The sequence below is a fragment of the Ascaphus truei genome, chromosome 1, assembly GCF_040206685.1.
Source record: "Ascaphus truei isolate aAscTru1 chromosome 1, aAscTru1.hap1, whole genome shotgun sequence".
NCBI lineage: Eukaryota > Metazoa > Chordata > Amphibia > Anura > Ascaphidae > Ascaphus > Ascaphus truei.
In genome coordinates, this window is record NC_134483.1 from 40,492,836 (window position 1) to 40,505,269 (window position 12,434).

Below are 12,434 nucleotides of genomic sequence, written 5' to 3' on the forward strand. Positions count from 1 at the left end.
GCAGTGCTGCGCGCACAGACACAGGTACACGGTAATTCCCATTTCTCGCAATGCTGAGCACACAGACACAGGTACACAGTAATCCCCAGCTCTCGCAGTTCTGAGCACACAGACACAGGTACACGGTAATCCCCAGCTCTCGCAGTTTTGAGCACACAGACACAGGTACACGATAATCTCCAGCTTTCGCAGTACTGAGCACACAGACACATGTACATGGTAATCCACAGCTCTCGCAATGCTGAGCACACACACACAGGTACACGGTAATTCCCAGATCTCGCAATGCTGAGCACACAGACACAGGTACACGGTAATTCCCAGATCTCGCAATGCTGAGCACACAGACACAGATACGCGGTAATCCCCAAATCTCACAGTGCTGAGCACACAGACACAAGTACGCGGTAATCCCCAGCTCCCGCAGTGCTGAGCACACAGACACAGATCCGCGGTAATCCCCAAATCTCACAGTGCTGAGCACACAAACACAGGTACACGGTAATCCCCTGATCTCGCAATGCTGAGCACACAGACACAGGTACGCGGTAATCCCCTGATCTCGCAATGCTGAGCACACAGACACAGGTACACGGTAATCCCCAGCTCTCGCAGTGCTGAGCACACAGACACAGGTACGAGGTAATTCCCAGATCTCGCAGTGCTGAGCACACAGACACAGGTACACGGTAATCCCCAGATCTCGCAGTGCTGAGCACACAGACACAGGTACGAGGTAATTCCCAGCTCTCGCAATGCTGAGCGCACAGACACAGGTACGCGGTAATCCCAAACTCTCGCAGTGCTGAGCACACAGACACAGGTACGCAGTAATCCCCAGCTCTCGCAATGCTGAGCACACAGACACAGGTACGAGGTAATCCCCAGCTCTCGCAGTGCTGAGCACACAGACACAGGTACGCGGTAATCCCAAACTCTCGCAGTGCTGAGCACACAGACACAGGTACGCAGTAATCCCCAGCTCTCGCAATGCTGAGCACACAGACACAGGTACGAGGTAATCCCCAGCTCTCGCAGTGCTGAGCACACAGACACAGGTATGCAGTAATCCCCAGCTCTCGCAGTGCTGAGCACACAGACACAGGTACGCAGTAATCCCCAGCTCTCGCAATGCTGAGCACACAGACACAGGTACACGGTAATCCCCAGCTCTCGCAATGCTGAGCATACAGACACAGGTACGCGGTAATCCCAAACTCTCGCAGTGCTGAGCACACAGACACAGGTACACAGTAATCCCCAGCTCTCGCAGTGCTGAGCACACAGACACAGGTACGCAGTAATCCCCAGCTCTCGCAGTGCTGAGCACACAGACACAGGTACACAGTAATCCCCAGCTCTCGCAGTGCTGAGCACACAGACACAGGTACTCGGTAATCCCCAGCTCTCGCAATGCTGAGCGCACAGACACAGGTACGCAGTAATCCCCAGCTCTCGCAGTGCTGAGCACACAGACACAAGTACGCGGTAATCCCCAGCTCTCGCAATGCTGAGCGCACAGACACAGGTACACGGTAATCCCCAGCTCTCGCAGTGCTGAGCACACAGACACAGGTACACAGTAATCCCCAGCTCTCGCAATGCTGAGCGCACAGACACAGGTACACGGTAATCCCCAGCTCTCGCAGTGCTGAGCACACAGACACAGGTACACGGTAATCCCCAGCTCTCGCAGTGCTGAGCACACAGACACAGGTACGCTGTAATCCCCAGCTCTCGCAATGCTGAGCGCACAGACACAGATACGCGGTAATCCCCAGCTCTTGCAGTGCTGAGCACACAGACACAGGTACGCTGTAATCCCCAGCTCTCGCAGTGCTGAGCACACAGACACAGGTACACAGTAATCCCCAGCTCTCGCAGTGCTGAGCACACAGACACATGTACATGGTAATCCCCAGCTCTCGCAATGCTGAGCACACAGACACAGGTACGCAGTAATCCCCAGTTCTCGCAGTACTGAGCACACGTGAGATACTGCTCAAAACTATGGGGAAAATAACTGGAAATCCAGAAACAAAAAGTGAAAAACAGAAGTATTTGCAGAAAGGGGGTCTTATTCCTATTATGTCACATGTTTTACCACTGTAAAGTGCCATGTACATTGATGGTGCTATACAAGATATACATGTGTTTTTTATATATATATATATATATATATATATATATATATATATATATATATATATATATAGATATCACTGACATCGTCAGTCTTACAGTACGTACCAACCCTGCTTTTGACTCCTTTCCTGTTTTCCTTTTCATTGTCCCAATATAGGGTGGTATTCAAACAGGACAACACTGCCCTCTCAGTTCCACAAAACGATGCTATAACATAAAGCAAGACACCAGCCCTCCTCACCTACTGTAATAATGTATGTAAATGTTTGTTATTCTACAGTTCTCGTCCTCCCACCCCATTGTACTTCGCAACGGAACGTGACACGTTATAAATAAAATATAACAATACTAATAGTAAAGATTTTGCTGTCAGTTAATTAAATTATGCATGCATCTACAAATAAATCAAATGTTAAGAAACACCTTTGCTGTGTGTTTCTACCCACACAGTTGTAAACATAGATAGAATAAAAGTATGAGAGTAACCACTGCAAACGCTTGCTAAGGCTGCGCTTATAGTGCCCGGCAACAGCGACGTCGCGCCAAAACAAATACATTAAATCCGTCGCATGCACTTATAGTAAGGGCGACGTAGCGCCAAAACAAATACATAAAATCCGTCCCATGCACTTATAGTAAGCGCGACAACAAATTTGGAAGCCATTGAAATTTGATTTTGGGAGAGACAGTCACCACATGTGACTCTCTCTACACCAATCACAGAGCGCCACCTGCACTCTGCCCGCCCCCTTCGTGACGTCACTGGCCTTGTCGCCAGCGACATTGCTCCAAACTAAAGTGCAACTTTCGCCAGTGGCGACGGCAATGGGTTACGTCATCGGTCGCGTCGCCGGCACTATAGACGTGGCCTAAGAAATCAGAAATCAGATACTGTATCAGAAAACACACTGCAAAAAGGATTCATCACTTAAAGGAGCATTCCAAGCAATATCCTACATGTGTTTTTTTTTTTTTTTTAAATCAATCAGTTCTGTAGTATTAGATAATACTTACTACCTTTTTTATTTTAACATTCAACTCGTAATACCATTTCTAATGAGTTTTAATATACTGAGCATCCTTTGATTTCTATATCTGGTTTTAGTCACCTCCCCATCAGTGCAACATCTTTGTAACACTTTCCTGTCTGTGATCATTTGTTGCCAATATACCCTGCAGTTTGAGCTGCAAACTGTAACAACAGATAATGTTACCGTAGCAATATAAGAATGCATTGTAGCTGCTGAGTTACTGTACACTGACAGAAGGGTTGATTTGAAACTGAAAAGCAGCCATTTAGTGAACCCTGGGAAACAGGATTTTGCTGATCGATCACAGGAGAACCAAACAATTGGCAGGTTAGCTCATTCGTTTTCAATAAAGGTAAATCAAATGCTGCATAGAATAAAACAAACCAAAAAAAAAAAAGATTTTTAAAACATTTTTTTTAAGATGCTTGGATTGCCTCGAGATATATTGGGGGTAATTCATTAAACTGCAATAGTGCCGATCAGGGAATTCCACCACTTTTTACACTTTCTACAGTAATGCTAAACTTTTCTTTATGTTCACAGTACGGCCTGGACTTATTACGTTTCTTTCTGATGCTGGAAATGACCAGAGTGAAAACTATTCGTCTAGGTATTCTAAGAAATAGGGAAGAGAAAATACAGAAGAATAGAATGAAGCCGATAATATTCAGTGTTTTCAATGCTTCGTGGTACACTACAAAGGAGTTTGCATGAAGAGGCGCATCATTTTGAGAAGTGGGTGTGAATGGTGTGTGGCTGGTTGCAAAAGCAACTTTATTTATTCCTTACTACGGCAGGCATAGGCTTATAGGAGCCCGTGTTAAAATGGACATGAAGCAAAAGGTGACACTGTGTGCTCATTTGCATATCATTTCCCAGAATCCCTGGCTGCAGAGGAAGCATTGTATGCTAACAGATAATGGTGAAAAGCAGGGTTGGAGATCTGTCTGAGACAAGTAAATGGGGTCATTTTATTTGCCATCTACTTTATAAATGTATAAATGAATAAATTACATTCTGGTGTGGATATTCCCATAAAGTCGGGGGGAAGAAGGGGGCTCATTAGCTTGAAACTAACAGCATTCAAAAGTCTAAGTGAACCTTTTCTTGCTAACCATAGGCTTTTCTTTTTTTTCCGCCAACATTTGCCATAGAGAAGCAGCCGCTGAAAATTACAAAATTTACCAAGCAGCTGTAATTACTGTCTGTTCTCATCCCCCGCTAATGTTCTGTGTACTTCAGAGGGGCGTGAGGAATTACATCCCAGATAAGGGCAGCGCACCTGCTCCCCCGCCCCCTGTTCCATTGGGACAGTCGCTCTCCCTCGGGAGGCGGGTGCAAAGTCACTTCCTGTAACGCTATGCAAAGCCTCTCTAACTCTCCTTGGGGTCGCAGTGACTGAACCTAGAAAACGGAATCGCTCAGCATTCAATGCCAATAACATTTATATAGCGTACAAGTGATGGCAGCAGTGACAGTGAGCGTTGTTATTATTTGATCTTTTTTTTTTTTGTACCGCACTTTATTGTACAATCATAAGAGGAAAGGGATATAGGAGGAGAGGGAGACAGGGTTAGGAGAGGTCCCACTAACTTATATACCTTCACATTGATTAACCCTTTCTCTCTGACCTTTGCTATCTCTTTTGCTCACCTTAGCAAAAGCGCTATTTCAGGGTTTGGGTGTGACAAACAACAAGGCACAAATAATGTCCCATTATTTGGAGATACGCAGCGTTATCCTGAAACTCTGTGACATTAACCCAATTCTAAGGAGCTTAGTTACGGCCATCACTTTTGCACCTGATACTATACACCTCGTACATAAACCTTGGTCCCCTGCAGACGCACTTACCAGAACGCCCTCCTACTGTCCCTGTACGTTCTTCCAACCTACCAATTAGATTGTAAGCTCTTCGGAGCAGGGACTCCTTTTCCTAAATGTTACTTTTATGTCTGATGTACTTCTTCCCTTAATGTGTTATTTGTATTATTGGTAATTTATTTGGATTGTCACGTGTATAACTGCTGTCAAGCGCTATGTACATTAATGGCGCTATATAAACAAAGACATGCGTGCTCAACTCCAGTCCTCAATCCACCCCCCCCCCCCTCACCAAACAGATTTTCAGGATATCCCTGCTTCAGCACAGGTGGCCCAAGACTGAGCCCCAGATTGAGCCACCTGTGCTGAAGCTGGGATATTCTGAAAACCTGACCTGTTGTAGGGGGCTTGAGGACTGAAGATGAACCCCCCTGTCTCAGTGAATAAGACTAACTAAGGTAACAAATAAAAACCAACTAACAGCTAACAAAATATGGCAAAAAAGCCCATTTGGTGTAAAATAAATAACTTGTCTTTTACAATGTTGCTGTTTTCCCTTCATTAGAAAAAAAAATGAATAATACAGAACGGTGACTGTTACACTGAAACGCTCCACTGGTATAAACAGCATAGTGTTCAAAACAGAATACACATAAGGTGCTGAAGGCTTCGGAAAAGGTAACATTGATATGCAACCAAGCTTATAATTAAATATATCACATTTGCTTCACTGCTTTAGGTACTACCCAAAAACACATATAGCACTTTTTTCACCTTGCAACAACTAATTAGAATTTCTCAAATTACAGCTTTTCTAGCAATTGTAACACAGACGCCTGTGCTTACAGTAGCTTTGGGCAGAAAGCACTACATTGCGTAGCACATCTCAGGAGAAAGTTAAACACAGCAAACAATTGTTTTTAATCATCTGCGCAACTAGGTTCCCGATCGTTTCTCGGTGTTAGACCTGTTTGCTTAATATGCCACTAAACGGTGTGACCACCGGCAATTTATTAACAGTGACAATACTCTGAGCGCACAGCGTCGCCTCAGAACGATACGCGATTAAACAGGGCGTTAACGCGTTTATTGTGGATGTGCTGCGGGTCCCGTGGAGCATTGCAAGCATTTATAAAATAAAATGACCCATGAGGACAGGCTGAAAATGCCGGAAAGTAGGAGGGAAAAATGACCCCGATGTGAAACTCTAAAAGGAAGAAAAAGTGCGGCCTACGCGTAAAAAACAACAACAATGTGCTAGTCATTGGAGGAGGAAATCTACATTTGCATATGTTCATTGATGAGACAAAGGGGGTTATTCATTAAACAGAGATAGTGCCGATCGGGGGACTGTGGCACATAAACTATCATTGGCTTCAACAGGCGGTTTTCCGTGGGACAGTGCCCATACTGGTCCCATTGCAGTTTAATAAATAACCCCCCACTCCCCCCCAAGGGATGACATCAATGGTTTGCAAGCACTTTCAGCAGTTAAAGGGTTACATGCTTTGCAAGCCAACGGGCGAGAAGATGTTGGAAATAGTTTGTACACACATCAACGTGGAACATTACATGGCAAAGTTGGGAGCTGAGCGCACACACAAAAACCCCAACACAGGCGTCCAAATTCCTGCTTTCTTTCACCATAAAAAAGAAATGATGCTAGAGCACATGCTGTATTTTTTTCCCCTACAGACTGGAGCAGGACCACATATTTTTTTCCTTCCAACACATGTTCCCCCGGAGAAGACATTTTTTGAATTCTAACATTACATTTCCATTACTTCATGCTCTAAGACCTTGAAAGTAAAAAAACAACCAAAACAAAAATGCATTTAACACATGATTCTCTTTCTGTACTTTAAAGATGCACGCACCAAAAACGTATGTTATTCAATTTCTCACTTCATAGACTCATTGGGGTACAAATGATGTATTTTTCCTCAAAATACATAACATTTATAAATGTGCTATTCTGCTACAAAGGGCTCTCTACATATATATTTCCAAATCCTATTGAGTGAAAATACTTGAAGGCATACACTACATGGGATCTTTTAAACACAATGCTCACACAGTAACTTTGTCGTGGGAAATGTGTTATGAAAGAAGGAAGCTCCCGATGTTTGCAGAAGCTCAGAATGGAACAGAAAGATATTTTAACAGGATTGTGTGAGCTTTTCCATAATGTATTCGAGTAAATAGTGAGCGCAGAATAAGTTCCATCAGTTATAATAAAACGTGTTTGTAAATAATCATTAGAGCCTATTAAGGTTCCGAATTTCCCCGTCACTGTTTGACACTGACTTTCGGTAAGCAAGTGTGGAGCCGAGACCTAAACAAAGCCCTCTTAAGTAATAGGACAAATGGCATCAGGGTGCTGGCTCTGTCATTGTGTCCCATCTCCTACTTAAATGGAGATTATATGTCTAGCAATGTCTAGAGGTATCTGTACCATGTTAGCCGAGCTTAATAATCAAAAACAAATACTCGATACCGTTCTGTGGCTAAGGAAATGCTTTTATTTCTGTGAGCTTTCGAGATACACTGATCTCTTCTTCCGGCGATGTTACAATGGATAAAGCAAGAAAAGGTTTTCTTTAATACAGGCTGGAATGTTATCTGTGCTTGAAGCCTATCCACCCCCCCCCCCCCCCCTATGCAGTATGTGATTTATGACTTTAGGTGTTAAATGGTCCCTGAATGCTTGTGATGTAAGAGTGTGTGTGTACGTGTGTAAATATACATTTATAAAGCGCCCACAGTGTATACAGCGCTTTCGAAAAGGTGGGTGTGGAGGGGTAGTGTATACCAATGGTGTTGGTGGGTGTTGAAATGTAAGAGGGTTTTGCATTACTATAAATGTGTGCGGATACTATGTAGTCCTTATTGGTATATAGGGATAGAATTACATTGTACATAAATCAATGTCTATAAATAGTGCGCTATATGAATGCACACACTTGTCTCTTACACATACATAGTTCAATTTAATTATATCCCTATATACCAATATATACCAATAGGGACTACATAGCATCCACACACATTTATAGTAATGCAACACCAACCAACAACATTGGTATACACTCCCCTTCCACACACATCTTTTGTACAGCGCTGTATACACTGTGGGCGCTTTATAAATGTATATTTACACACATACATCACAAGCATTCAGGGACCATTTAACACCTAAAGTCATAAATCGCATACTACAGGGGGGGGGGGGGATAGGCTTCAATCACAGACCACATTCCAGCCTGTTTTAAAGTAAAACCCTTTCTTGCTTTATCCATTGTAACAGCACCTGAAGAAGAGATCAGTGTATCTCAAAGCTCGCACAAATAAAAGCATTTCGTTAGCCACACAACGGTATCGAGTATTTGTTTTTGATTATATATTGCAATCGAGGGAATTCAATTGTCATAGATATGAGGAATAATTGTACATTTCGGCTGCAAAATATATTTTTTTGCTCAAAATGTTCAACATAAGAGAAGGGATTTTTGTTTATACGGATATTACAAGTATTACCAGAGGGCACTACAAGCAAGTATTTCTGTAATCTGCGTGAAGACCACCGTCGAGTAGTTTGTAGAGGCAAATGAATATGCTATGGTCATTTACACTTACAGTAACTATGTTACCTTTCAGTTCAATATTCTATATGTGGATGGAAAGATTAATACAGTCTCCCAATGTTTATTTATAGAAATAAGTATCAGGGGGGAAAAAAAGGTCAAAAGAGGGCACAATTTTGAAGAGAATTATGAAAATAAAAATGTCTGACAAATGACTTAGGAGACAGTTGATCATTGTGTTACGATGATTATAAACGCAGAATAAGATTAGACTGAATCTGAACATACCTGAATTCCCAATTTGTACACATTATTATGGAACGGATTTCCCATTATAAACACCACTATTATTATATAACGGATTTGTAGGTACATTTGGGATGACCAATAGCCCCTTGATAATACATATATTTGTTTACAGTTATTAATATGCATTTTTTTTGGTGGCCATATATTTAGCAGTTGAGCGCAATGATTCACATAATTACATTTATATAGTTAGCACATTTGCACATCCTTTTTTTTTTACATATGTATGGGGCCACACAAAGTAATTGAATTGGTTAATATAGCCCTTATTGGTGTTCTCTTCCTCCAATGGCACAATTACATACACATACACACTATAATGCCAATGGTGCCATTAAAAGTGACAGAATATTAATAAAGTAGGGGACGTATTAACCAATTCAGTGACAGAATGGCCTGCACAATAATCTATACAAAGAACTGCTAGCAATGTCCGTGCTCTATATGTCTGGTTGCATATTTACAAGAAAAGTCTGCTTGCTTAAAAACATAGGATAACACTGAATTTGTACAGCGTTGCAGATTCTAGAGATGGTCAGGTTGGTTCTGTAAGTGCTTTACAAGCTGAAAAAATAGCAGCCACCACCAGCACAGGGGAAACATTCCTTGAGATCCAGCTGTTTTTTCCCGCCTGACACCTGGTTATCAAACACACAGCAACTGATGCTCTCGCGTCTCCAGCTCTCGCTCGGATACCTCAGTGGAAAATAGAGCTGTTCTCTCTGCAATCTATGTAAATTTCGGAATAAATCCCTTGCACAAATCTCTTTGAACATGCAAATCCATAAATCATCATTACGCTGACAAAGAAGTGAACCAACTCATGAAATGAATGCTCATTTTTATCCAAAAGCCCGGCTCAGGTACGGTGCTCTGATCTTTGGGCTCCCTTCCAAAGGCATTATAGAATTTTCCCTGCTTAAGATTAGCGAGACCACAAATTCTAGCGTGTTTTGTAATTAATCAATTGAGCGTTCGTTCAAGTGAGAAAGGGGGGAAAAAAGGGTTTTCTTTCTTGTGGACTCCTCTTAACTTTTCTACCTCTTGTGTTAATTAGCTATGCTCTGTGAATCAACTAATGAAGGTTGTTTTCAGTGACCGGGGCGAGGAAAGGAGACCCCGGTTAACTGTAACAAGTGCGGGACAGGCTTCCTCCGTGCCTCTGTAGGCTCACGTGGTGTATCTATGCCTAGGATTTTTTCATTGTAAGTAATCCCGTACACCCCTTTTATTGCCGCAGGGTTTTGAGCACCGACGGCCCTTCAGCATGGACGGATTTAAAGAAAACATGCCCTGCGCGAAAATGGCAGAAGCAAAAACGAAAGGGGCAAATGAGGCTTGCAGGCTTAGTGCGGTTTTGCCCTCTTACCAAAGCAACACAAGATGAAAAAAACTGGCATTAAAAAAAATAACAACACAGTGCAATCTAAAAGCCTCTGTAAATAAAGAGGCAGATCTTTACTTCAATGGTGACATATTTAGATCTGTCCCTGGCTCTCACTCAAAATATGAACTCCTTGCAATACTCCGGCCACTCCAGCACTTAAATGGTTATGTCAACAAAATGCGCTGCCTTCAAAACAAATAGGTATCTAGAGGTCTGTAATTGACAACGCTATGCTACTTCTTTTCCTGTGAAGCACCGCTTTGTGTAGGTTGGGGGGCAGGGGGGGAAGGGGGAAGCAGTGTATCGCACATCCCTCTTGAGCTGAAGGGGTTAAGTAGTGAGTTGAAAAAATTCAAAGCATCCAGAAAGTTTGCAAATGGAGAGCTTCTCCGCGTGCCTCGGATATAGCTACTCGTATCGCCAGCAAAAGAGCAGAGCCTGCGATGCCTCGCAGACCCACCTCCAGCACGGAAGGGGCTTCGCATGCAAATAACTGTGTTGAAGACAAAGAGCGGGAGGAAAGTTTGTAGATGTGCACAAGAGCTCAGCTCTCTGTGCCTCTCATACACTCCGTCCCACTGCTGCACCTGCACGCGGGGCGGGAGATACACAACATGATGGGGTACTTACGGAGGACGGTAATCCCGGCGGGACTTTTCTAACTTTCTTTGCTTGCACCTCTGTTAATAATAAAAAGGAAAGAAAGGGTGGTTTGTGGCCGACTGTGTATTTCAATTAGAATTAAAAAAAAAAAATAGGTGCAATAAAAAAAAAATGAAACGAATGTTATTTGTGCGCACTTTCTGCTGGCATTTAGAAAATAAGTTATATTCGGTTATAACGGTTGGTAGATGGAAATTATTGTAGTCTTAAAAGAAGGTGCAGTATCAAATGCTTGTTTGTGTTTTAATCCCTTTGCTATCGTCACCGGTTTACAAACACCTCTGCTCACCAAAATAAAAAACACATAAGCAGAATTAATATACTGTACCTATAAATATAGGAAATTAGGGCACTCTCGCCGTCAACCAGTTAATAAAAATAATGTATATTTAAACTCCTCTTTGCACGTTCTATAACACGTGACACCCTCATAAAAACCGACATTAAAAAAAAACCACAAACTAAATGCTGTGCTGCATAATGTTTTTAAAATCAAGTACAAGGAACTTGTGTTTTAACCTGTTTACGTAGTTCCTAAATCACCTGCACTGGAGGAGTGAAGGGTTTTTAATATTCAGCAAAGTGGAGCTGAGCAATCGCCTAACCATGAGAACATCTCTGAGCTGCCAGTATCTTGCCTGTCTCTACTGTGTACAGGATTTATCTAAACCTACAACTGGATATTAAGCCTAGGTAGGAAGAGAAGACAATACCCACCCATTGAGCTGCTATGAAAAGGCCTTCTTCTGGGGTTATTGCTAGAATATTGATAGTACTGCGCGCCAGGTTTTGTGGGCGAAAGTGCTCCTGAATTGCCCATATCCATGTCACCTCCGAGAAGACTTTGCTAAAATAAACATAAAATGAGATTAGATACATTTCCACTATTGTAGACTGAGTTTGTTTTTGTTTTGTTTTTTGTTTAAAGATAGCAATTATTACAATCCCATCTGTTAAACTGAAATGCACAAGGCAAGGAGGGAAAAAAAAAAAAACATCAAATACATATGAGAATAGATGCAAGACATTTCAATAAAATACATTGTAATGTTTCAGTCTAATATGGCTATCAATTCAAACATTGTTGATCTTCTAAATTAATGAAATATTGTTATTTTTGCGGAGACAGTCTAAAGTCCCCTCAAGAACACGTGGGATATTGTGCAATATTCAGCTAAGATATATTCACTGTAGTAAGTTAATTCTCATGGTCTTTACGATTTGGTAAAATAAAAAATAAGAAATTACCCTCGGTGTAATCCACAAACTTTTACTTAAATCAACTATCACAATGAAAAGAAACTAGAACTTAAGAGTGTAAAAAAAAATACAACAACTTACTGATAGATCTACAGTACAGTAATTGTTATAATGCAAAAAGCAATATATAACGATCGTGACATTTACAACCGTATCTATTCCAACAGACCGTCATTCACATCTAACTAAAACTGGCAAAGATAGAAACACTCTTTAAATCGAGTCTGTAAA

At 42.0% G+C, this 12,434-nt stretch overlaps 1 protein-coding gene across 21 annotated transcripts in view; it reads right to left on the reverse strand.

Moving 5' to 3' along the window:
• The window catches only part of TCF4 (transcription factor 4), a 408,258-nt gene that overhangs the window by 140,225 nt on the left and 255,599 nt on the right, over positions 1-12,434 (reverse strand). For 17 of the 21 annotated variants that reach the window (XM_075586755.1, XM_075586773.1, XM_075586737.1 and 14 more), the window contains 2 exons: positions 11,661-11,790; positions 10,911-10,960 (listed from right to left, as the gene is read on the reverse strand). The exons of the other annotated variants lie outside the window; for them this stretch is intronic. In XM_075586755.1, the coding sequence (XP_075442870.1) occupies positions 10,911-10,960; positions 11,661-11,790 (180 nt within the window). The remainder of the gene's footprint in view (positions 1-10,910; positions 10,961-11,660; positions 11,791-12,434) is intronic. 21 annotated transcript variants of the gene reach the window in all.